At 32.7% G+C, this 27,822-nt stretch overlaps 1 protein-coding gene, 1 long non-coding RNA gene and 1 pseudogene across 3 annotated transcripts; 2 read left to right on the top strand and 1 right to left on the bottom strand.

Annotated features, from left to right (window-relative positions):
* Positions 1–10,650: 10,650 nt before the first annotated feature.
* LOC145032901 (serine/threonine-protein phosphatase PP1 isozyme 4-like) lies at positions 10,651–12,706 on the top strand (annotated as a pseudogene). The gene is made up of 4 exons (XR_013677227.1): positions 10,651–11,122; positions 11,372–11,931; positions 12,307–12,505; positions 12,590–12,706. The product of XR_013677227.1 is annotated as a serine/threonine-protein phosphatase PP1 isozyme 4-like (transcript).
* A 95-nt stretch (positions 12,707–12,801) lies between these two features.
* LOC145032897 (protein NRT1/ PTR FAMILY 5.6-like) lies at positions 12,802–21,001 on the bottom strand. Its single transcript, XM_078981856.1, has 3 exons — positions 20,712–21,001; positions 14,284–14,501; positions 12,802–14,190 (listed from the first exon to the last, which is right to left on the bottom strand). The coding sequence occupies exons 1-3, from the start codon at positions 20,854–20,856 to the stop codon at positions 12,859–12,861; spliced, it is 1,695 nt and encodes a 564-aa protein (XP_078837982.1). The 5' UTR covers positions 20,857–21,001; the 3' UTR covers positions 12,802–12,858.
* Positions 21,002–21,635: 634 nt separating this feature from the next.
* On the top strand, positions 21,636–23,780 carry LOC145032905 (uncharacterized). Its single transcript, XR_013677228.1, has 3 exons — positions 21,636–22,059; positions 22,738–22,896; positions 23,554–23,780. It is a non-coding gene; the product is annotated as an uncharacterized LOC145032905 (long non-coding RNA).
* Positions 23,781–27,822: the final 4,042 nt, after the last annotated feature.

A 27,822-nucleotide genomic window follows, 5' to 3' on the forward strand; every position in this document is an offset into this window, starting at 1 on the left:
TCAAAGTAATTTCTCAAAATCAATAACTATATTAGGAATGTAATAAAAGTCAATATCCACCTATGTTTTCCTCATCTTTAACTTGAAATCAAAATCAACATTCAAATGCAAATCCCCTAAATCTCGACACATCCCTCTTCAAACCCTCAATGGTAATGAAGCGATGAAGTCTGATGTCTATCATTTTTTGTTTTCCTGAGTTATTGCTTCTTTATTGGTGTAGATCTACTTCATTTTGATTCTGACATTTCAAGTTAGTATTTTTGAGGTGATAATAACTTTGCACACATTAATCTGTAGGTTATCTGTCAACCTACTACTTGGGGGGGGGGGGGGGGGGGTTACGTTCATATTATGTTTTTCAAAGTAGTTTGTTAGGGTTCCTTATATTGTGTTGTACTATAGTTGAATATTTTATATGAATGCATGTATGATAAAATTCGATTGTTGATGTTTGTGTGAATTTTAAACTAAATTGGCTATGGTTATGAAAGAAGTATAGGATTAGAAAATAAATGCAATCATAGAACGCAATAAGAGCGTTTTGAAAGATTATTTTAATTAATAACATATCATTTATTCATACTTTCTTTTAAATATTCTGATGTAAAGAATAATTATGAAGAATAGTAAACTCGCACCATCTTCCTTCATTGTTGTAAAAATCGAAATTCAGGTACTTTTCAACTTTTGACATTATTTTTAAGTAATTACACTTTTGGTCCTTGGAGTATTTTGGGCGTAATATCGAGTACGCCAGGCGTACTCCATTAAATGAGTCGCAAAGCTAATGCAATACGTTGGGCGTATGTACTCATATCACAAAACCCTAATTTGGACAGTTATCCCTATTTACGCATCATTATAGACTTAAGAGTCGTCATCTGTTTTGCTATAATTGGGAGGTATAAAGCTTCTTTCTTGATGACTCATAGATTTAGTCTAGGGCTTATTTTGGGCATATTATGGTCCCTTGAGTCATCCTTCTAAGTATGAACTACTCCAGGAGCTTAGAATGTTAGATCTTATCATTTTTTATATTGTTAATGCATAAAAATGTCATCTTCATGGGTTTTGATGAAGCATACTAGAGTTGGTGTTAATATTATGGACTTAGATGGATAAAAACGGGTTTTAGATCCCATTAAGGCATGCAAAGGAGTAGAGTTGCTAAATTTATTAACTAAGACCTTAATTAAACATAGATCAGAGGTTTGGATGTTAAAGTTTTAAGGGATTAAGACTTTTGGTTAAGGATTAGGACTATGGCTAGTACGTCGGGCGTACTTCTTAGTATGTTGCGCGTACTAGGTATGAGGCCCGATGGAGGTCACTTGAGTATGCGAGGATTATAGTATAGGAACACAGAGCATACTACCTGATGTGGGCCTAGGATCCTTTTTGGGCCATTTTAAGGGTCTGGGCTTTAATTGATTGTGTTTATCTTTGAGGGGTAAAATGGTCTTTTACCCTAAGATTCAGGAATATGGACTAGGTTCTCGATTGTGGTTTATGACCTAATTATTAATTAGGGTATTATTTGACCATATTTAGTGCGGAGATTTCCTGGATTAGCAGTCCGAGCATTTATCTAATATTTTAGCAGATTGAGGCGAGTCTCCTCCTAGTGTTTGGCGGGTCGAAGGCATCAATGCCTACCCATGGATTATTATTATTAGGTCCTAGGATTATTGTCAGTGGTCCAAGCATTTATCTAATTTTTCATCAAATTGAGGTGAGTCTCCTCCCAGTGTTTGACAGGTCAAGGGCAAAAATGTCGACCCATGAATTATTGTTATTTGTATGCTAGTTGTATGTGTGACTCTTGCATGTGTTGTATGTATGTTGGATGGGGCCCGATTCCAGGTGAGGCGTGATGAATGTGTAGGGTAAGGCCCATCTCATGTTATTAACAGACACGTTCTCGGCAGGGATCGATGCCGGACAAAGCCCGAAGATTGTCGGGCAAGGCCTGTAGGTATGGTATGGGGTATTTTAGGGAAATCACTAAGCTTTGTGCTTATGTTTTTCAGTTTACATTTCAGGTACCCCTGGTTCGAAGGGGAAGAGCTCGGAATGATCGTAGTGCACACACATGATTTCTACTTTATCGACTCTGATGTACTTTTTCTTGAATATTGACATACTCTAAGTTTCTTATGGTTTTGATAAACACGTTTGTTTGACGTTTTATTAATATAAATACAGAAAATTTGTGTTCTAAAATTTGGGACGTTACAAGTTGGTATTAGAGCCTTGGTTTCAGGGATTCAAGCATACTATCAGGTGCGCTCGAACTCAAACCGTGGGTTTGGTAGATTTTTCATAAAAAGAAATGTTTTAATGAAGGATTTCTAAAAACAAAAAGGTGTGTGGAGCATGCAATCGACCAAGCTCAACTAAGTTTTCCCAAAATGCCCATACATGTTCTTCGTCATATGCCTTGAATCTATAAATCACATGCTAGATTAGGGCTAAGGATCTGCTCAATTGTATGATAAAATGTTAGGAAAGATGCCTTTATATGCCTGATATAGGAGCTTGTAGACTTGCATACTGGTATTGGATCGATCAGTGATAGGATGGCGTGTTTAAGTGATGCTTGATTCGAATTACTCAATGCTTGAATGCTGCTTGCTTTGTGATTTTAGGAAATTTCATTGATATCGGTTAACTATTAAGTGAACGTGCTAATTTGCATCTTACTAATATTAGATAATGTTAGAGGGTTAGTTGTTACTCTGTTGCACAACTCTTGTTTGAGTCCAACCGTTGTAGTGTGTGACCTTTCAGTCAAATAAGTATCTAGTGTTGGTAGTATCTAATTGCATTTATGAGGTATTTAGATGGTATTAGAAGGGCTTCTTAGACATCTGATTGCAGAGAGTGGTGTGATGGTGGGCTTGGAGATCCTAGGAGATGCTTTAAAGCAGTGAACATTTAGTTATGCAAGTGGATACTATGAGTGTTAGAGAAGTAACTTGGAGGATTCGGGGTGATTCTTGAGGAAAGTATGAACATATGTGGAAGGTAGTATGGGCCCGTACTACTAGAAGTAGAGGATTCATTCTTGAGTCAAGGAAAGTCACGATGATTATAGGAAGCTTGTAGGAAGTGGGAATTTTTTTCGGGTATGTTCTGATGGTTTGAATGGTTTATTTTCAGTATGGCAGCCACTCGAGGAGATTCTAGTAGTGGTTCGGGTTCTGGATTTGGGGTCCTAGAGCAGACTCGTGTGATATTCGGTACAATTATGGACGATATCATGGAGATTCTAGATGATTACTTGCGTGCTTTTCGTTATGAAATGGTGGTAATGGTGATGGCATGCACTTTTACTATCTGAGAGTTCTAGGCATGTAGGGCCCCAAAGTTCTATGGGAAGAAGGATTTGATTGCGAGAAGACCTTGGTTAGCAGATTTCATGAATGCCTTCCGCACTATTTGTTGCCCTGAGGAGGCAAAGGTCAGACTTGCATCCGGTGTTCAGAAGGGCAGAGCTCGAGAATGGTACATGCAGTTTGGTCACATTTTTACACACGATTTTGGATTTGCTTCATTATTCGAGGCTGCGGCCTAATCATTAGTTTTCATGAGGCTTAGGGTCATGGGGAAGAAAGGATTTGGCCCTTTTCCAATGTGGGTGTTATGGTTTTAGTGATCCAAGGGTTCGATGGTGTTTTCGGAGTCCAAGGTTATAGTTGTAATTTGATTACTTGGCCTTTTATTTATTTTGGATTTGATTCAGGAAGTTTTAAGTCTATGGTGTGTTCTTTTAAGTGTATGGCTTCTCACCACCTTTCCGTGGATATAAGGTTCGTTGTAAACGGACCTAAGATGAGGAAGTTATGGCAATTTGAAATATTTGGCATATTTGGCCCTTAATGCAAAAGGTTTGCAAGTTAGGTCTCGTGTGTGCATGGTAAGGAGGGCACGTTCCTGGGTGAGTACACCGAACATAAGCTGCGGGTACACCCAGCGTAAAGAGAAGAGTGCCGAACCCTAATTTTTAGGGTTTGGGCACCATTTAAACATCCTTATGAGCTCAAGGCTCTTTCATTTCTCAACATCCATTGTCTTTGAGCCTCATTTCGAACCCTAATCCCCTTGGTGGTGCGTTCTTGAGCTTGGAGGTGATTTGGAGGGGTCCTTAGTGTTATTTCAAGGAAGTGGATCTTGGTAATCAAGCTTGGTGTAGCATTGGGGTTATAGATTCAGAATCTTCAATCTCTTGGAAAGCTTCAGCAGGTAAAAAGTTCTTATCTTGAATTCTTCTTATGCTATTTTGAGTTTAGGGCAAGATTAAGGGTTTTTATGATGTATTAAGTTCTCCTTGTGAGTTTGAGCAACTCCAGGAGCTTGGAGTGATAGATCTTGCATCTTCTGATGTTTCTAGTTCATAAAAATGCTTGCTTGATGTTTAAGAGTGGTCAATTCATGTTCTAGTTGGTTTAGAATGGTTCTTAATGGATTAATATGGTTGTTGGGTCCCATTGACTCATGCAAATGCATAAAGGTGCCGACTTTATGCATTAAGAGCTTTATTTTGACGTTCTATGAAGTTTAGGTGCAAAGTGCTTGTAACATCCCAAAATTTAAGACAATAAATTTCATTTTTAATTGAGTAATTATAAAACCAATAGTCTAAAAACATCCATACTCTTCTAGAATAGTCTGTGGTTGTCATCCATACTCTACTAGATGACGGGGCCATCATTTGGGAACAATGCTTCTCACATCATCCACCTCTCACCCTTACCTCTTGGTCTATATCACCTCTCAACTCATCATCCAACTCATATTTCAGCTACCCATGTTTTACCCAACATATTATGTAGATATAAATACATATACAGTTTAAATCATATAAAACTTGTATAAAATCGTTCATCCAGCATAGATAGCAATTATATAGATAATATGCACACATAGCACGTAGTTTATATAAAATACTTCATATCTATGTGTAAGATGAAAGTGACCATACACTCACTTGATAAGGTGGTGACTCGGTACTCGGACACCGCTTCGTTTACTTTAAAATAATTTCCTTCAACGAAACCTCGTATTATTACCACTAGATTTTAGTCTAATATTTACTATAACTAATTATTAGTCTTATTATTATTATATAAGCGTTTAAACAATACTTTCCAACCATTATGTACAGACAAGACCAGTCATAAAACACCAGAAGGCAGAACCATTTTGGCATATAGCACTTCTGAAATCCAACAACCCTATGCGGCCCTTTAAACCAGATTTCTCGTACCGCGAATAGTTAAATAGATATTATAATGACACTTATATAATAATAGCTCAAATATTTATTATAAGTTCATAATAACGATACTAATTTTAAATATAAGTTATATTAAAATAGGGTAAGCATAACTTACTTACAAGGGAGTTTTAGCTAGGAGTCAGGCTCTACAGGGGCAGAACTTCGTCGCTGAATCTTTCTAAGAAAGATTCGTGCAGCGCTTCAACGCTCACCTTACTATACCAAAACTACAGAAGAGAAGTCGAATCACGATGGACCGAAATGCTCGGGGGATAAGAAGAGAAAGACTCTTGAATCAAGAGAATGATGCAAGAAATATGAGAGCCCAATCCTCTTATTTATAGTAATTGAATTTACAAAAACTACCCTCCATAATTACTTAATGACCTTAGTTATATAAACGACTAAACACCCCCTTCACAATACTATTTTAAATAGATTTAACGATATTTGTACTAAACTAATGTCGAAAGTACTCAACACTAGTCTTATAATAACCGCATCGTCGATACATTCCTAATGATATATACATTTGTATATATATGTGTACGTATATATGATTTATACTTTATTTTAATACATAAATATGCTATTATAACTTGTAACTCATTCATATGAACTCCATTTTTGACGTTCTTTATATCCACGTGTTGGAATTTACGACTACTGCAACTTTCATTTAGACGTCGTCAGCTAATTCTCATTCTATCTCATATTTACAAAATTGTATCGAATTTATCGTGTTCGAAGAGTAGGGACCAAGTTTCGTCCATACCTTTAACATATGAGCTTTAATCTCGACATTCTTTATACCCGCGTGTAGGTAAAAAACAAGATCTAAAACTTTCATTTAGACTCCGTCGGCTAATTCTCGACCGATCTTAAATTTAACAGTACGAGGAGATTATATTGTTAAATGTCTGCGTAAAATTCATAAGTTCTACATATGCACTCGGTTTTCGTTTGTATTTTTACCGTTGAGTTCCTATTAATGATATATACAAGTCTCATTTAGGTCGCGTAGGCCAAAAACCGCTAAAATTCCAGTTTCGGGTCGTGCACTGCTATCCCAAATGTTAGAAAATTCATAACTTCCTCATACGAAGTCAGATTTGGGTGTTCTTTTTATAGACGCTCTCAGTTTAACATATTCTACGACTTTCTTTAGATTACTAAGGCTAAAAGTCATTTATCGTAAATTCACTATTTACGTCTCCCGGTGTCGTGCCGGATTTGCCGAAAAACTTCGACGGGTCATAACTTCTTCGTTATAACTCGGATTTCGGCATTCTTTATACGTACTGAACCTTGTAACATATACTAAAAATTGGTAAATATTAATACTTCTAAATAATATTCCATCAAAAACACATTTTTGATGCTTATTGTCTCTAAGTTGACTAGCCCGAATCTGCGGCGTTACACTTTAAGAGCTTCATTAAGCCATGCATGCATGTAAAATTAGCAACTTTACGTGATAAACAAGCCCAAGGAAGTCAGATCCAAGTTGTAGAGTGATGTCTTAAAGGCAGCTAGAAATGGAAGATCGTTGAATGAGATAGTACGTTGGGCGTACAAGCACGTACGCTTAGCGTTCAAGCCCTGAGGCAAGTACGCTGCGCGTACGAGCTGAGTATGCCCCGCGTACTCAGTAGAGTGGGCCTCAGATTAGTAGGTCTTGAGTTTGGGCCATATTTTGGGCTTAGATGTTTAGGGATTTGTTGGGCCATCTGAATTCAGGTGTTTTGGGCTAGGAATATTGTTGGGCCTTGGATTAAGCCCCATGAAAAGGGATTAGGCCCAATTTGGAAATTTGGGCCATGTTTGGGCCTTAGATAATTATTTTGGTGCTTGGGCCTTTTGGATTGTAGGTTTGGGCCGTAGTCTTGGACCAAACTAAGCAAAGGGTAAAATGGTATTTTTACTTTAATTATGGATTGATGGTTATGGATTGGAATCCAATTATTAATTGGATGTTAGCTTGTATTGATAGCTCGAGGATTCGTCAGACCACGAGCCAGAGATTCAGTCGTGTGATTCAGCAGTTTGAGGTGAGTTTCATCACCATGTTAGCAGGTCGAATGCACCAATGCTGGCCCATGATCTGTTATGTTAGAATACTCACTATCTGTGTGACACTTGTATGTGTATGTACTTCTATGCTTACTGGGCGGGGCCCGAAGTTTATTCTATATGTTATTACCTATTATGCTTATATGAATTGTATGTGGGTGGGGCCTATTATGCAAGTTTAAGTCGGGCCCGTTATACTCATTGGTAGGGGCTCATTATGCAAGTTTGGGTGGGGCCCGTTATGCGAGTGTGGGCGGGGCCTGATACACTCATTGGGTGGGGCCTGTTATGTATTATGTATGTATGGTATGTGGTATGTTGGGGAACTCACTAAGCTTTTAGCTTCCAGATTTTAGTTATGTTTCTGGTACCTTTGGTTCCAAAAGGAAAAGCTCAGGATGATTGTAGGGCACACACCACCTCGTTCCACATTTTCTTGATTTACTCTGATATGATATGTTGATCGATACATTTGTTTATTTGGATTTTTATGATGTTGTATTTGGGATATCAGTTTTATTAAATTAAAAATGAAATTTTTGGGTCTTATTTTGGGACGTTACACCAACGTACTTCCCCGTACGCCCAACGTACGTAGCTTAACCCAATATTGTCCTAACTTCAAACGGTCATAACTTATTCGTTTCAAATCTGATTTCGACGATCTTTATATCCACGTAAAGGTGTTGAGGAGCCCCACAATATTATCTAAATATCTTGGACTAAAAAGTTCTCAAATAAAAATCCATATTTCATGCACGAACCCGACCTATGACTTTTCACTTTTTACCCTTCGACCCAAAACACAATTCAGTGGTTAAATCTCATAACTATCATTACCTACTTCCACAACGACTAAACTTGGACTCTTTAAGACTCAAAGCCTTACACAATCGACTTCCAACCCACAATCCAGAAATGGCAGGAAACAGAATGTTACACAATTACGCTATTCTTGGTAATATTTTTATTTTATTTTTATTAATTTCTTAATATTATTATGTATTTGTAGTATATTTGTAATTTGTGTGCTTTCTTTCTTCATATATTACATGATTTGAATAAAATTTGGAATTTTTTCATGTTTCAAAGGAATGTCTTGATGAATTTTAGCCATCAACAGTGAGATATGGAATAAGCTTGCCTTAGCCTATGTGTGTTCTAATTGAAAGTTAGATGCCTCCAAACTCCAATCTCACTTATATCCTATATATTTGATTCTAGCATACACGAGCATACAAATTTGATCGAGGTTGAAAATTGAATATAATAGTTAAATGGACATGTCAAGCGATTAATTACATTTCTGATTTTTAACAAAAATATACATCCTATTTTGATGTTCTTTGGAATAAGAAATGTTTCAAAAAAAAAATAATAATCAACGAAAACAAACTATTAGTTATCCGCCGAAACTAATCAATAAAGGAATTCATTTGCCGAAAAGAAACTATTCACATCCCCGTAAAAATATACAATTTTACAAATAAATTTTTGTTTCCAAATCTATACTTAATGATTATATTTTTGAAGTTTTAATATATATATATATATATATATATATATATATATATATATATATATATTAAGTACGACGATTAATATGTTTACGAAAGATTAAAAAGATCAATGATTGTGATCTTCATGGCATAATGGTAAAAAAAAACTATAAAGGAATTAATTTGTTAATGGAGAATTCCGTATATGTCATTCTTAAATATCAAAATATCATATTAAATATCATGTTCAACCTCCATAAAATTTCAAAATATCATATATGCCCTCAAAGATCATATACGTCATTTTTAAATATCATATTTAACCTGCATAAAATATCATATATGTCATTTTTAAATATCAAAATATCATATATGTTATTCTTAAAAATCAAAATATCATATGTAGCTTTTTAAACATCAAAATATCAATATTAATATCTAAAATATCATCCATCTAAAACATAACAATAATCAACAAGAAAAACAAAACAATCAAATGATACATTCTATGGATAGGGTTAAAGATGAAGTGTTTTGTTTGTTAATACGACGACATTCCAACAATTTAAAAATAGACGTTCCATTATCATAGTCATACGGATAACATGATTAAAATTTTTCATTATTATAATAATTTTAAGATATAAAATATGATTATAAACTATTAATAACATTATAAAAAGGATTTGAGAAAATATGATATTTTGAAAGTTTATACAAGGTAAATATTATTAATAAATTAATTTGAATAAATATGATATTTTAAAGTTTAAGAAGAACATATATGAAATTCTCCAACAAAAAGAGTTAGTAAGGGCATAATGTACAATTTGATAACCATTAAATTAAAAGAAATAATACATTTATAAGCTGATATCTTGGACCATATTTCCAGATTGAATCTGGGCGGATATTTTGGATCGCATTGTTTAAAAATTTTATTTGTACCATTTTCATGAAAATGATCACGTTTTAACTGTTGTGCTTACTTATCATTCTCCATGTCTTTAAAAATGTTTCACACTTAGGTAATCCTTCTCATGAAAATGGTTATAATGAGAATATGCAGTTGGTAGACATGTGTGTTTATATTCTTTAAGAATATAGGTTAAAGTACTTGTATAAAAGTTCAATTATATTATGAAAATGTCATTCTTCAAATGTGAATATGTTAGAGATAGGGAACTTTTATGCTTAATAAACATGATGATGTTTGTATTCTTTTAGAATGTAAGGTTAATATACTTGGATATAATTTAATTCTTGCATGGTTGTATTTTTCATAATATAGATTATTCGTTCTTCAATTAATAAAGAATAATCAACATTCCTGAAAGCAACCTATAGTCCGTTACAATGTTATGCATTTTCTTTTGTTATAAAGTTCATCTAATTAAAGATATATATATTTTTATGAGAATGAAAGAATGAAAGAGAAAATTATGTAACATACAAATCTAGACTACGAAACCCAACAATTAGCCCAAGAAGGATATATAAATTAAAATCACAGGAATTTGGCTTCTAAATTATACATCTTGTTGAGAAACATTAATGAGAACGTCATCAAGATAAAGAAATAATGACTTATAGCTCAAATGAGTTGAGAGCCTATCTATATGGTAAACTCTTAGTTAATCCTTTCAAGTCAAGATACAACTTCTTAAACTTGTTTTAAAGATAATCCTGAATGCTATGTATCGTTACGAAAAAAAATTGCAACCGAACACCTAATTAGAACCAACACATAATACGTATTACATGCCAATAAAATCCAAATCGGAAAATCCTCACAATATATTAAAGGGGTTTCAGGAAATAATTAAACAAAATCATATATCATCACGCACCCAGATTTGGTAGGCGATCGTTCCATTCCACAGGGGTTGCAGCCGTCCCCCCCTAACTTTTCCTTTGGAAAATGGAGCATCGTTGTAGCATTCCCTAATCTTTCTCTTTCCCTTGAAATCTTTCGATTCCGATTTCCTTTTTCCAAATAACACAAAATTAAAATTGGCTTTCAATCTTTTTGACCCATTTTCTGATCAGAGAAAAAAAGTAGGGTTTTGATTAGTAGAGGATCTTGAGATGGACCCAATCGCCATTGACAATATAATCGAACAGCTAACTGAAGTTCGATCGACTAAATCAGGGAAGTTGGTTCAGCTTTCCAAGGCTGAAATCAAGCAGCTTTGTGCTACCTCACGCGAAATTTTCATCAAACAACCTAATCTTCTTGAGCTTGAACCCCCTATCAAGATTTGCGGTACTCTTGAATCCATTTCTCCCATCCCATATGTTAGTATTTATTCAAGATTTTTGTTTTGTTTTGTTTTGTTTGTTTAACCTAAGGGTATCGGATTTGTTTAATGTTTTGATTTCGTTTCATGTAATTGCCCAACTGATTGTGCAATTTACGGTGACATCTGAAAGAATAGAACATGAGGTTTCAACTTACAATTTCTAAAGTGCAATTCCTTTCCCCTCCTCTTTGACATATGGTTTCATCTTTCAGGCGACATTCATGGGCAATACAATGATCTTTTAAGGATATTTTAACATGGAGGCTTTCCTCCTTAATCCAATTATCTTTTCCTGGGAGACTATGTGGATCGTGGCAGACAGAGTATGGAAACAACATGCCTAATGCTTTCTTATAAAATCAGATATCTAGAGAACTTTTTTCTTCTTTGAGGGAACCATGAATGCGCTTCCATAAATAGAATTTATGGGTTTTATGATGAATGCAAGCATCAGTTCAATGTGAAGCAATGGAAAGCTTTTACAAAATGCTTTAATTGTCTACCCGTTGCTGCTCTTATCGATGACAAGATATTGTACATGCATGGAGGCCTCTCCCCTGATCTTTTTGACTTGGATCAAATTAGAAACTTGCAACGACCAACCGTTATCCCAAATACAAGGCTACTTTGTGATTTACTATGGTCAGATCCTAGCAAAGATGTCAAAGGATGGGGGATGAATGATCGAGTGGTTTCTTATACCTTCGGTGCTGATAAGGTTTCAGAGTTTTTAACAAAGCATGATCTCGATCTTGTGTGTCGTGCTCATCAGGTTATTCACTCTCTTTTTTGCATTGGCTTTGTTGTTTTATGTTTTTCTTTTTACTCCATCTTGATCTCTATCATGGTGAGTGTTTGATCGTTAGTCAATGTCTAAAGTACATTACAAAAAGATAGAACTATATGAATTCAAGTCAATGTCATCGTTCTTTTTGCAATGATGACAACAGAAAAATAAGTGATTTTTTTATCTTTGAAACTTACGATAAAAGAAAGTGCAACTTTCCAAAATGGAAAGTGTCGAGCTTTGACAAAATGTTAAAATACTATCATATGACATATTCTACTCTTACTTTTATAATATGACATATGTAATTATAGAAATTTCTTCCTTATAACTAATAACATAAGAAAATATGTTATGCAGGTTGTGGAAGATGGTTATGAATTCTTTGCAGACAGACAACTTGTAACAATATTCTCAGCCCCAAATGATTGTGGTGAATTTGATAATGCAGGTGCAATCAAGAGTGTCAATGAAAATCTCATGTGCTCTATCCAAATCCTCAAACCAGTTGAGAAGAAAGACAAGTACTTAAATATCCACTAAATACTAGCTTCTCAAGGTCAACATCAATCTTAAAATTTTCAAACTTACAGTTCAATTACACACTAATCTTCTTCTCATTCTTGTATTCATTCTTCTGCAGCCGAAGACCATTCATTGACTTGAAAGAAGTAATTTTCTCTTGTTTTTTTTTTTCAGGGACTTAGAGGAAGAAGAATCTGTATATATATTTTTAGTAGTTTGGTCATATTATGATTCTCATGTTTAATGGGCCCAAGACGATTTGTAATTTGAGATGATAAATCAATCCAATCATCGAGTGCTTTCACATAACCATATTTGTTATTAATATGATAAGAACAAAATCTAGTTTAATACATCATTTATCATTTATCACTTGGAGCTTATATTTTACATTTTTTGCACACTCTTGTAAGAATGCCTTTTTGCAAGTATAACATAAACACCAAAATTCAAACCATTCATGGTTGCCAATAGCCAATAAAACTTATCCAAACGACTGCTATTTAGATCCTTTCCAAACCAACTTTTACCGGTTTTTTCAGTAACATGGCCCACAATAGTTATCAAAAAACTGCTTATAAAGCTTCCAACACCAATCACACTCAAGTATAACGCGATTCCTAAACTTCTCATTGAGTCAGGAACTTGATCATAGAAAAATTCTTGCAAACCCACAAGTGCAAACCCATCAGCTATTCCTAGAATCAAGAACTGAGGAGCTAACCAAAACACACTCATGGGAAGAAACCTTGTTTTGCTTCCTATCTCTTTCTCTGCAACTATTAGCCTCTGTTTCTCCACCATTGCTGCAACAGCCAAACCTAGAATGGTAATAACCATTCCGATTCCGACTCTTTGAAGGATTGTAATCCCTCTTTCCTTTCCAGTCACCCTCCTCATAATCGGAATCATGATTTTCTCATAGAATACAACACACAACAACATTCCAACAGCAGCAAGAGAGGCAACGGTTGCTGGTGGGATCTCAAACCTTTTACCAATCATTCGGTTCATTGTACTGCTTTGTTTCACAAAGAAAGTTGTAGGTTGTGCAATACACACACCAAACTGTAATGTAGTCAACCAAATTGGAATCATGTTGACTATAAGTTTTGTTTCTTCAACTTTTGTCACTGTGGTTAGTTTCCAACAAGATGCTTCTTCGGGTGTCTCGTTATCTTGAATAATACATGCTTTATCAAGAAACCTGAGTTTATTCGTATGATTTAGTGATCTTCCCGAGTTTGGGATTTCATACAACAAATCTGGGGTGGAAGGGTAAGGTAGGTTTCTCTTGATAAAAGCTGCAACAAGAACCTGTAAAAATGGTGTTAATGGGCTACCTTGTGGGGCTCGATATCGGTAAAATGGCTTCCCAAGAATGAATATGATGATGGTTAAGGCCATGGTGATAGTAAGAATGATGTTTGAGAATCCCCAGCTGATGTTATCTTGGAGATAAACCAACACTGTTACTGCTAGAAGAAGTCCAGAACATAAAGCTGCATTCCACCAGTTAAAAAAAGACATCTTTCCTTTGCGTTCTTCAAGATTATCATCATCAAACTGATCAGCTCCAAAGCTTTCTAATGAGGGTTTGTGGCCACCTGATCCTAGAGAGAGTAAGTAGATTCCTATAAAGAAGACGACTTCATGAACCTTTCCTTTAGATGCCTTCAAGCTTGGTATGAACTGGGACATGGTGAGTAGTCCTAAACCCTGCAATAATCAATGCATAAACATAACAGATCAAGTGATTTAATATTTGAATTGAAGTTGATTAATTAGGGAAGAAGTTATATATAGTTGTACCATGAGATAGACAATGGAAGAAAGCAAGATCATGAGGAATCTGCCAGCATATGCATCAGCAAGGAAGGCACCAAGCAAAGGTGTGATGGTTGTGACTCCAGCCCAGTTGTTGACATTTTTGGCTGCAGTTGTGAGATCTTCATGGATCACTTTTGTGAGGTAGGTGATGAGATTTGTTGCTATGGCAAAGTAGCTTAGTCTCTCAGTGAATTCGATCGCTTAAAGGAAAGAAATACAAGTAAAATAGTGTAAGAAACTAAGAATGGCATATATTTGATGCATTAAAACTTGCATATTGGCTATTTTTATATCATATTTGATTGAAAAGTGATATGGTCATATTGTAGGATGACGTAAGTAGGTTTAGTCCAAACATAATTTACGGCCAAAGGAGGGAAATAAAAAAGCCCTTCAAAGACACTAGTCAGGGCCGGTCCAGACGGTGGGCAACCCGGGCGACCGCCCAGGGCCCACGATTCCAGGGGGCCCAAAATTTATGGGCTATGTAGTTTATATATATATATATATATATATATATATATATATATATATATATATATATATATTATTACCTAAATGATTTTTAAGACCTAAAGTTGGTTAAAATTCAACTTAGCTCAAAATATAAACAATTTAGTTTGATTTTTATTTCTAATTGAAAACGTCTATATTGAAGAGTAATGATATTTTTTTCAATCTTTATTATATTTGTATTTGAGGGATCATTTTTTTTCTTTTCGTTCCGGGCACCATATATGTTTGGACCGGTCCTGACACTAGTATAGCCAAAAATATTACAAAAATCTACTAATTTAAAGATAAACATTTATTGTAAATTTTTTAGATATAAAACAAGTAATAATAGTATCATGATAAAAAAGAAAAAACATTGGTTGTTGCATGTGCCTTTTTGGAATTCAAGAAAATTGTTTTTTCTTTGTCATTCTAAAAAATAGTACCCAGACCAATATTGTCTAACTCTAACATATTTTCATCCATACATAATTAGCCAAACCATTTAATATTTATTAGGGTATCAATGATTTAAATAGATATTTAATAACTTTAATTTTGAAAAACTTTTCTGGTAGGATGCTACACTAACAGTAATAATAATGATTAGTAAGATGTTGTATGCAGTGAGATTCTAGCTGTTAAGACTTAGGAACCCAAACGACATAATCCACTGATATTGTTGTTTGATTCCTTCATACATTGTTAGTTTGCAATTTGTCAACATAATTTCCCTTATTTTGATTGCACCGACACACACTTTTATGAACAATGGCAATTATATGCATGTTATTACTTCTTTGTGCTTCTAATAATGTATCAAATTTTGGCATTTGAGTTGGCTCCTTCATGTAATTTATTTTATTTAAAAAAAATTAAAATTAGACGAATGATTATATATTAATATTACATAGTCTAAAAAAATTAGAGCTCTTGGAAAGATAGGCCCTATACGGTAATCCATATCATCGATTAAGAACGAGTTTGAAACATAACTACGAACAAGTTTGAAACATAAGTAAGATAATGATATTCTTATTATTATATATAATAAAAATTAACCATGTATGGATAGTTTAATTTTGCCTTTTAGACTTTTGACATAAGTTTTGATATTTAGACTTTTATCGTAATAATTTTGTATGTTGTTAGATTTGGATATGCGGAGAAATAATTTTGTATGTTGTTAGATTTGGATATGCGGAGAGCATAAATTACAAAAGTTGTCCTCATAACTTAAAAAAAAAAGGTCAAAGTCCATTTTTTTATTTTTGGGTGTTAAAACCTTGACCGCAACATTTTTGTACGTTAATTGTTAATTCTTGTGTAGAAAATAAATTATAAAAGGTATATGTGATTTACAGAAAAAAAACTTTTTTGTTATAATAATTTTATATGTTGACAGATCTAATCTTTGTGGAGAAAATAGATTATGAAAGTTGTCCTAATAATTTGCAAAAAGAAGTCCTGTCCATTTTTTATATTTGGGTGTTAGAATTTTTGGCAACAATATTTTTGTAGGTTGGTATGTTTGGTTTTCATGTAGGTTGGTATGTTTGGTCTTCATGTAGAAAATAAATTACGGAAGATGTCCATATGATTTGTAGAAAATGCTCTTGACTAAAAGATTTTCGTATGTTTGCAGGTTTAGTTCCTATGTAGAAAATAAATTACAAAGTTATCTTTCTGCAAAAAAAAAATTACAACAAATGGTCCATATGTTTAAAAAAATTAGAAAAACAATTTCTGACTAATATAAATTCTTTTAATATACAACTTAACCGAGTTACAAATTATTAAAAATATAATATAACTTAGAGTTAATATTATAAATGGGTAAAAAAAATTTCACAATTTATGGATGTGTCACGTAGCTCCTTCACCACGTTTTGGTCCCACAACCGATAGTCTAAAAAAAATACCCGATAGTCTTATAAAAATAAAAATAAAAATAAAAATAAAAATAAAAAAAAAAAAACATAATGTGCCAATTTATGATATCAACCTTATAATTTATTACCCTTTCTAAAAAAATTAAAAAACCTTCCGAGTAAAATTTTGTTTTAATTTTAATATAACCCAACTTTGGAAATGGTTTACTGTACCACCCAAACTCGTAAAAGTTTAAGGGATGGCCCTCCATGGAAAAGTAAAGGGTAAATTACACGGATACGGATGGTCCCTGTGGTTTGGGGTAATCTGCGCGTTTGGTCCCTAGCAAATTTTTTTAACACGGAAGGTCCTTATTACAATTTTTTGTTGCACGTTTGGTCCCTATCTGACCTAAAAAAACTATTTTGCCCTTAATGACTAATTTTATTTTGTTAGTCTTTTTTTATGTTGTTAATTCTTTTTATATATTTTATTTATTATGAAATAAATTAAATTAAATTATTAACATATTGCTGGAAAAATGACAGATCCCAGCATAATCCTCTACTCTTTCCACCACCTTCGGTCACAGGCACCAGCTCCGGTCGTCATCGTCGACCATAGATCCAATACCATATAAATTACCCAAAACTCAACACACTAAATATACATCTAAATCCAAACCTGTAACTCAAATCCAAAACCAAAATAAAACCTGAAAATGATGATCAATCCTAAAACAAAACCAGATTCAAGTGAACCCCCCACCCTTTCGTCGGTAGCACAAGAACACCCTAGAGACCGACAATATCAGTGATATCAATGTTTGAAAATGAACTGTGGTTTAGAAGACAAAGATCAAATTTCTTTTGAAAATGAAGAAGATCGATGATGAGAAATCAATGTTTGAAACCCAAAAATCCAGTCTAGAGACCGACAATATCAATGATAAAACCGAATTGATTTTTGTTCTATGTGAGAGAATGGGAAATTCAGTGGGTTCGAACTAAAGAAAGGGAGTTGATGTTCACCGGAAGATGATGTCTGCAAACAAAGTTGGTTTGATGGCATTGATTGTCGGAGGTGGTGATGTAAGTATCATCAGTGAGATGAGAGATGAAGGGGAGAGAAAGAGTGGTTAGTTTTCACCATCGACATCCACCATCCCTGCTTTCACATCTCTCGATCTCCAAAAAACCCCGATTGATCTTCAGAAACCCTAGAACCTATCTTCACTGTTGCCATAGTTTTTTCTCACGAACATGAACAAAAAAGGAGGTGCATAAACCCTACTTCCCGTCGCCAACCGCCATGCTTGTGCTTTCTACAATTTCCGATATAGAAGAAGGAAAAATTGAGGTGTGAAAACTCTAGATCCCTTACCAGGTTGTGCGCTCGTTTGAGAAGGATAGGAAAATGAGGGAGGTGAAGGGTGAGGTTTGATGGGAGGGGATGAGGAAGTGGACCCATATAATTAATTAATATTTTATTCATATTTAATTAATACTTTTTAAAAATCTAATAATTTAAAAAAGAATAAAAGAAACCAGTAAGCGTAAATCAGTCTTTTTAGAGCGGATAAGGACCAAGCGTGCAACAAAAATATAAAGTAGGGACGATCCGAGTTAAAAAAAATTGTTAAAGACCAAACACGCAGATTACCCTAAATCATAGGGACCATCCGTGTAATTTACCCAAAAGTAAATAAAAAACTGATAAACAAAACCTATCATTTTAACTCATGATTATATATATATATATATATATATATATATATATATATATATATATATATATATATATATATATATATATATATATATATATATAGAAGTAAGTTCATGCGAAAATATAAATATCCTGCGAAAACGCGAAAACAGCTTTTATCTTATGAAAATTAGATACATGTACTATAAAAAAATAATTTTATTAGCAATAAATTAAAGATAGTAAGTTTACATTAGATGGTGTTATGATAATATAGATTTAAAGACGGTTTTTATAATTATATTTTTTTCACGTCCTTAATCATTTTTAAATTCATGTTTTCATAATAAAAATGTTAAAAATCATACTTTGCTAATATGAAATAGTCTATCATCTATCATCGATTATCATCATGTATTTCAAAGTTTGGATGAATTATTTTCCAAAATATAATGTTGAGGTGACATAATATCATATGGTTTTCTTGTTTTCGCGTTTTCGCAAATTATTTGCATTTTCGCATGAACCCTCCCCTATATATATATATATATATATATATATATATATATATATATATATATATATATATATATATATATATATATATATATATATATATATATATATATATATATATGTTCAGGTTCATTTGAGATCATTCTAATTTTGTGAGACCGTGAAACCAAATCTAAAAATAATTTTAAAATGCAAAATAAATGGAAAAATCCAAAAATTCTTTTTTTAAATATTATTTTCGGAACTTGAATTAACTAAAAAAAATATAAAAAATAAAAAACAAATAAAAAAAATTCCGTTGTTTTTTTTTTTTGAAAAATAAGTGAAATATTCTAATTCGAATATTACACTGATATATTCTAAAAAATAATTTTAAAATGCAGAATAAATGGAAAAATCTAAAAATTCTTCTTTTTTAAATATTATTTTCGGAACTTGAATTAACTGAAAAAAATAAAAATAAATAAATAAAAAATTACATTTTTTTAAAAAAATACGTGAAATATTCTAATAGAATATTATACTGACACATTTAAAAAAAAAAATAATGCAAAATAAATGGAAAAATCCAAAAATTCTTTTTTTAAATATTATTTTCGGAACTTAAATTAACTAAAAAAAATAAAAAAATGCGTCTCACGATTTCATAAAATTAGGCTGTCTCATATGAACCTAACCTCTCTCTCTCTCTCTCTCTCTCTCTATATATATATATATATATATATATATATATATATATATATATATATATATATATATATATATATATATATATATATATATATATATATATATAAGTTTCAAACAGCAATAAATTATAATAAAGAAGCCACCTCCTCACCAACATTGAAAGTTGACTTTACTGATAACATTCATAAATGTGCATTGGTGGAGTAAATGTTTCTTACTCAAAAGCTCCTACCAATAAATGTCACCGATAGTTTTTGTTACAAAACGTAAGCACCCAACGATATTTTGCATTTAAATTAACTTGAAATAAATGCATATAATATATTATATTAGTTTGTAGAATAACCAGCAATTATCATATAGTATAACATTATTGATTTTGATTCACAAATCATATATATATATATATATATATATATATATATATATATATATATATATATATATATATATATATATATATATATATATATATATATATATATATATATATATATATATTCTAATAAAAGAATAAATTTATTCTTATTTTGACATGTATCATCATATTAAAACTCCTAATTAATACTATACCACTTGTATTAAAACTCATTTTAAATTTTAAATTATAATTACATTTAATTAAAATAAAATTAATACAAAACTATAAGATGATGTAATTTCGTGTATTTATTTAAATTAACAGTTATAATTTTGTGTAACTAAAAAAAATATATGTTATTTAAAAATTTATTTAAAAAAACTTATTAATAATTTTGAAATTTTACAATGAAAGTTTAGTTTTATAACCGTGGTTTCCACATGTTATAAACTAGTATAAAATAAAATTATATATATTTGATTAATAGCCATTTTTTTTAGATGGATTGCTCAAGAAAAAACATGAGTTAATAATAATTTGATGGTTGCAAGAGGCATTATCACAAGGTAAATAAAACATCAACAATTTTGAACACGATGCATGTAGAATTTCACTTTACAACCACTAAATCCATGGGCTGGAAGAAAGCAATGCACCCATAAATGATCCACAACAAATTATAAAGGGGATGTTGTAAGGGACAATTTACATGCAAAGCAAGAGATCTGTATGTGTTTAGATGGTGATTAAAAGACATAAAACTACTCACCGATGATGAAGAATGCGGCTTTCCAAGTTCCGGTAGAAGATCGAAGAGGAAGTCTCCCTTTATGATCCAAAGATGAATCACACACGAACGTCATATCTTTGGCATCTTCAACACTATTCTGCTGATCCCCCAGTTGTGGTGCCATTTTCAGTTGGGAATTAAAGGACCACAAAAGGCTCAAGAACGAAAAAACAATGGGGTTTTGAGAGAGGAGAGTGAGGGAGCGAGCGAGTGTGTTTTAAAAGAGAAATCAATGATTTCTTGATTTCCTAGGTAGTTCGTGGGGTTCACTTGTGTGAGTTGTCATATATATATATATATATATATATATATATATATATATATATATATATATATATATATATATATATATATATATATATATATATATATATATATATATAGAGAGAGAGAGAGAGAGAGAGAGTTAGGTTCATATATAAGAGCATATGGTATGGGCAATTTAAAGTGGTGTTATAACAAGAAGCAACAAGATGAAGGGGTGGTGTTCATGGTGTTATAACACCATGTTAAGAGGAAAGAGATAAAGAAAAATAATTTGACAACCAATAGGTGATCACGTTTCTTCTTGTCATGGAGACAACAAGAAGCACCACAACAAGATGCAACAAGGAAGGGGGCGGTGTTATTGATGTTATAACGGCGTTATGAGATGCCAACTCAGCCACAACAAAAAGCAACACGACCCACACCGTATGATCTAACCTATAAGTATTGTTAGACCGTATGACTAATTCTAGGCCAATCGATATATTAAGGGTAATTTTGGAATTTTCTATATTACTATTTTAATAATTAAAAATAAATAGTATTTATGTTCCTTAAATCATGGTGCAGTTATCTTTTAAGCTTAAATACTCTTTTTAACTTATTTCTTGAAGACATCGACTTCTTAATCAACAAAAAACATAATCGACTTTACTTCCTTACCCCTCCTCACACTGACCGTCGTTGCTTCTTCCCCCTCGCATACCAACCATCACCATCTGCTTCTTCATTTTTGTCGCCACCGACCAAGATAGTATCAAGTTCGCTTATTTATTTTTTCTTTTTTCTTTTGGCTCAAATTGTGTTATTTTTTTGCTTCTTCCCATGATTTCTTCTCCCGATTTCATGAGAAATCCTGATTCGGTGATTATTTAGAGTTTTTATTTGGACGTCCATTTATTATGTATTTGTATTTGGAAGTAGAAGAGACGACTCAATCATGGCGAAGGAGAAAAAAACGAAAAAAAGAATATATCATGCTTAATGAAGATGTGAGGTGATGAGAGAAAAAATGTCACTTTCAATGAGGAAACATTTGTTCAGCATATTATCCCACCAGGTAAACTGCCTTTAACCCATTTCAGTTTCTTTGTTCCTTACTATTTCACAATCCAAAATGATTTAATTTTTATGCCAAATTTATTGGGTTCAATACTTTAGTATGTTAGAGTGTTTTTTTTGCTTTTTTTTTTCTATACCAATAACATAAGTAACATAACAGAACAAAGGAACATGATAACAAGATTTAACATGTGAGCTTTTATTTGAATGCACTCCAACTGTTTGTGAAAATGTCAAAGATAAGTATATTGTCATCGATATATCTCTTTCTAGGCATTTTCGTTTACATTGAATTCCACATGCACTCTGTCAATCTAGTATTCTGAAAGAATTTATAAACATGGTTTATGGCAAGAAGCATGGTCCTTCAAAAGTTATCAAGAAAACAACACATAAAGACTAAAATATTATCCTAGAGCTTGATTTGGTCCTATATAATGTTGTATAAGATATTTTTAAAATATTTATAGTTTAATTTTGTGGGGTTTGTTGCTTATATCCGTGCTATGACAATTGAAATCCATAGATTAATAAAAGTGAATTAGATTTACAATCACTCTCTTGTGACCAAGATTATGGTTGTTTTACTGCATGCACAAACCATGGTTTTTATGTATATAGCCATGATTCTTATTTGATTTTTCTTTTTGCTCTTTTTTTTTGTTGTATCTTATAGGACTGGCAAAATTGTACCATGGAAAACCAACCAACATGGTAACAACCGAACCAAGAAACTTGGTAGCCAATATATTTGATAGCCAACATGTTTAGTTGGTAGTACCGTACCAATTGATCAATGTTGGTACGGTAATGGTACAAAAATTGGAATACCATGGTAATACCGTACCAATCAATTCATTTGATATATATATATATATATATATATATATATATATATATATATATATATATATATATATATATATATATATATATATATATATCAACTGTTAATTGTATTTAGTATTTACAGTTTCAATAACATTATATTAGTAATTTGATCGTCTTAGTCAATAGTTATTACTACGTTAAAGCACAATATTAAAACGTTACTTTAGCGTTACTTCAGTAGAATTCTTTTGTAAACTAAAAGAACTACATAAATAATTTCTATATTACACATCAAAATCCCGATGTCTTTGCTTGTTTTTAAATCTTATAATAGAAAATTAAAAGAAGTTGGTATATACCATTACCAATTTGTACCAACCAAACTTGTTGGTAGCCAAATAAATTGGTACCAAGTATACTTGGTACGGTACCGGTAGTAATTTTTTTATACCAATTGTAGTTGGTACAGTACACGGTTTAGAGAAAAATGATTTGGTACCGTACCAATTCCACCCCTAGTATCTTATGATATAAATATTCACATTCTTGCATAATAAGAACCATTGACTTGAATATTTGTTTGTATAATAAGAATCGTTGACTTTTATGGATTATGTTTTCCAGTTAGGTTTATTTGTTAATCAAGATTTTATTTGTGTAGTTTGTGATATAAAGAATCAACATTGAAGTCGCCATCATCGTCTTCTGCAACATCTACAAGAACAACTACACACATTGATTAGCCAAAAAAAGATCTAGTCACACCTAGATCAACCGTGATCACTACCCTTATAATCGTTTTTAATGGTTTCACAAGTTTCATTTCCATTTGTTTTGATATCGGGTTTACTCTTTTAGACGGAAGTTATAGATTGTCGGCTTTTGTACTTGTAGTTTACATTCTTCTTTTATTTTAATTTAGTTTTCTTAAAAAATGTATAATTCTTAAAGAATGTCTTTTATTTTTTAAACAATATGAAATTGTTCTTAAAGAATTTCATATATACATTTGTAATTCATGTCTTACTCTTCAAGACATGTTAGTTGTACACTTATAATTCACGTTTTATTCTTAAAGAATGTCAGTTATACATAATTCATGTTGATTTTGTAAAAATGAATTATGATTCTCTATAAAGTAATTATGATTCTTCAAGAATGTGCTACATTTATATTTATTACATATTTAATTATTATAAGAACATTCGTTCAGACAAATTCTTGCAATTAACAACCATTTTCAAAGAATTATTATTAAAGGTTTTCCATATAGTTGGATATCTTCTAATTTTTAACCAAAATGTAGATAAATTCTTAAAGAATTTTCTTTATTCACTACTTTTTAAACCATGTTTTACCTGTATATTTGAAAACTATTATTTTTCAAATCAACTGTTACAAAAAAAAAAAAAAAAAAAAAAAAAAAAAAAAAAAAAAACTTACATGATTTTAAAAAATGTAATAAATTCTCAAAGAATTTCATACATTCAACGAATTTCTTCAAATATTCAAATCCATATTCTTCATATAGAAAGGTTTACAGAGTTTTGATTGAGGCTTTGGTTTATTATTAGTGAGTGATCTCTATTTTGGAATATTCATAATTGTTGATTCCTAAATTCTCTCAAGTTTAATGTGTATTAATCAAATTGTCCATTATATCCTTATTAACCTTTTATTTAATTAGACTAGTTAATAAAGGAAATGTTTATGTGCATTGTATTCCATTGTAACTATTCTATACCATCAAATCTTAGTCATTCACAATTCTAATCTAATGGTCCAAATCTTGTCATACAATCATACAATATTTATGATTCATATTTAATCCTAACCCTATATATATATATATATATATATATATATATATATATATATATATATATATATATATATATTATCATTCTTCTTATCAAATTTATGAAGACATGTAAAATCAGTTTACCAAATGGTTTGTAGTCTAGCACCATTATGTCTTGGTGAAAATGTGTCTCCTAAATATTTATGGTTTAAGACTTATCGAAAAAAAAATGATTATTGAGAGTAGAGGAAGGATTATATGTTTGCGGTTCTAAAAATATAAAAATGTAAATAGTGTAATTAAGAAGAGAGAATCAAGTGATGTTTAATACTTAGGGTATCTCTGACCCACCCTCAAACTCTATTTTTCCCTCTATTTATTCATTTGTTCTCCTCCAATCTTACCCTATTTCCATCTCCATTTTTGGAGATATGAATAATATCCCCATATTTGAAGGAATACTATTCATATCTCCAAAAATATAGTTAAAATTTCAGTTGTCATTTTTAGTCTCTTTTATTTTTATTTTATATATTTTTAGTTTATTTTTATCTACTAATTATAATTTAAATATAATATTTAATATTTGTAATATCATGTTATATACTAGTTTATATTAATTAATCTTAACTATAGAGTTTAAAGTATAGTTAGTACACCTGAGAATGACTATGTCAAACCTTAATCAGTCCTACAATTAATTGGATTGTTAGTACACCTGAGAATGACTATGTCAAACCTTAATCAATCCTACAATTAATTGATTAAGGCCTTAATGGGTTAAGTGTTTTTACTTAACCCTAATCGTCATTTCATGTGAGGTGGTCACTGTTGCAAGTGACTATGACTTGTGATTGGGTATTAACTCAAGTATCTTCTTATAGGTGTTGGAAGTGAGTTGAAGTTGGTAGAGTCCTTCATTGCTACAGTGATTATCCAAGCTCTCTTATATGTTCCTCGTTTGGTTGTGGTTCTAGAGTGAGATCATCTATCTGGGTGACTATCTCACTTCTAAGTATATACAGCCATGCATTCCTTGGATTGTTGATATTGAGTATGATGCTATGTTGTAGTGATATATTAAATACATGTTCTGGTATTGAGTATGCTATTTTGTTGTTATGATCTGTTAGATCTGTGTTCTGGTATGTATGTTGTTATGCTGTAGCGATCTATTAGACATGTCTCCTAGTATTGAGTATGTTGCTTTGTGGTAATAATCTGTAGAACTGTATGTTATCTGTGTTTGCTGGTTATCATCTATGGAGTGCCCTTAGGGACTATTAGTGGTCATGTAAGATAGCATGACAACTCTTGGTCTAGGATCTCTCGCATGTTCCTTGTTTGGTTGTGGATCTAGAGTTGGACCATCTGTTCGGGTGGCTATCTCACCTCTGGTTACTTATGATTATGCATTCTATGGGGGGTTAGCTGGTAGCGGGACTATATGCTGTGAGAGGATTAGTAGGTAGTATTGAGATGTATGATTGATGTTTTCCTATATTATGTACCTACTTGATCTTGATTGTTTATATGTCGACATATTTTGTGAGTTGGGTTGAGGTTGTACTGTTTGTGCAGTAGCCAACAAACCCTGGAGCAATCTAGATATGAGCTAAGGGTCGGGTAGGGCATGCCAGACTCATACTGAGGGCTAATGAGCATTCTAGATACAATCTGATGGTCGGGATTGGCATCTCAAAATTGTACTAAGGGCTTAGTGGTATTCAGTCCGCGGACTGATCTGGTTAGGGAGTAAGCCAGACATAAGGTGTGGGCCAAGGGCAAGCCAGACTTATGTTGTGGGCTCAGGGGTAATACAGTCTTTTAGCTGTGGACCCATTTCAACCTGGTGTATTCCATCTCGAGGATAACTGGACCCAGAGGTCAGGGAGATCATTAGTGAGGAGGTTGTTTCTTTTGTCTAGGGGCAGATACTGATGCTGGTCGGGGTTGTCAAGGCGGCTATGATGGAGTACTTCGATGACTGATATGCTGCATTTTCTGAGGTTGTTGTTGTTGCCATTGGGGCTCGAGGAGAGAGATTTCCAATATCAGGACTTCGATCATACGAAGCCCCCGGATTTTGTTAGGGTCTCAGACCCATAAGTGGTGATGAGATGTCTGTTTGACGTGGAGGGTTGTTTCTTCACGTGTTTTTGTCCTGATGAGCAGAAGGTTAAGTGCGCCCTGAACCTTCTCCGGTTGGGGGCAAAGGATTGGTAGAGACTGGTGATTAGTTCTTATACTCCTGAGCAGAGGTTCGCAATGACTTGGGAACAGTTCTCGGAGATGTTCCATGCATTGTATGTTCCACTAGCTTAAATGAAGAACACCATCAACCAACTTCATCTTCTTCATTGAAACTCAAGGTTATTCATCTTCACCACCTTTGTTCATCACATCATACAACACCAAACACTTCCTTTACATCAAAACACCAAAACACAACCATGAAACACCCCAAAAACTTCTGCATCAAGATCAACCACAAAACCCATCACTATTCATCATCATCTTCATAGAAATTTCACCACCATTACCACCTTATATCAACCTCCTTCCAACCTCTAAACAACCTTGAAACCATCCTCAAAACACCTTAACACCATTACCCTAGCCAAAACATCACAAACAAAACTTACCTTCAAATCACAAAAAACCCGAAATTGCCTCCTGCGTGAACACGCCCCGTGTTAAGCATGCCTTATAATCTGACACGCTCCGTGTTGCCCTCTGCTTGCTTTTGATCATCAACACGCCCCGTGTTAAATCCAAGGCTAGATCTGACACGTCCCGTGTCAGCATCATCATCATCAAAACGCCCAGTGTTAAATCCAAGGCTAAATCTGACACGCCCTGTGTCAGCATCAGCATCATCAACACGCCCCGTGTTAAATCCAAGGCTAAATTTGACACGCCCCGTGTCAACATCATCATCAAGAAAACCCTCCAAAACCCTCCTAAACCTTCCTACACGACCCGTGTCACTTGTGCCTTATCTTACACGACCCGTGTGAATGTTTTTACCCAAAAATACCTCAAATACAAATACATAAACCCATGTATTTTGTACCCTTTTGTAAACACTTGTTTTACATAAAACCGAGCTTTAAATGAACTTTTTGT

The sequence above is a fragment of the Lactuca saligna genome, chromosome 2, assembly GCF_052625555.1.
Source record: "Lactuca saligna cultivar CGN05327 chromosome 2, ASM5262555v1, whole genome shotgun sequence".
Taxonomy (NCBI): domain Eukaryota; kingdom Viridiplantae; phylum Streptophyta; class Magnoliopsida; order Asterales; family Asteraceae; genus Lactuca; species Lactuca saligna.

Excerpts from the sequence above, each read along its gene's own strand:
- LOC145032897 (XM_078981856.1), bottom strand. The coding sequence starts at position 20,856 with ATGGCACCACAACTGGGGGATCAGCAGAATAGTGTTGAAGATGCCAAA. Across the intron at positions 14,502-20,711 it reads AGCCGCATTCTTCATCATCG|CGATCGAATTCACTGAGAGA; the intron begins GTGAGTAGTTTT and ends CTTTCCTTTAAG. Across the intron at positions 14,191-14,283 it reads CTTCCATTGTCTATCTCATG|GGTTTAGGACTACTCACCAT; the intron begins GTACAACTATAT and ends TGATTATTGCAG.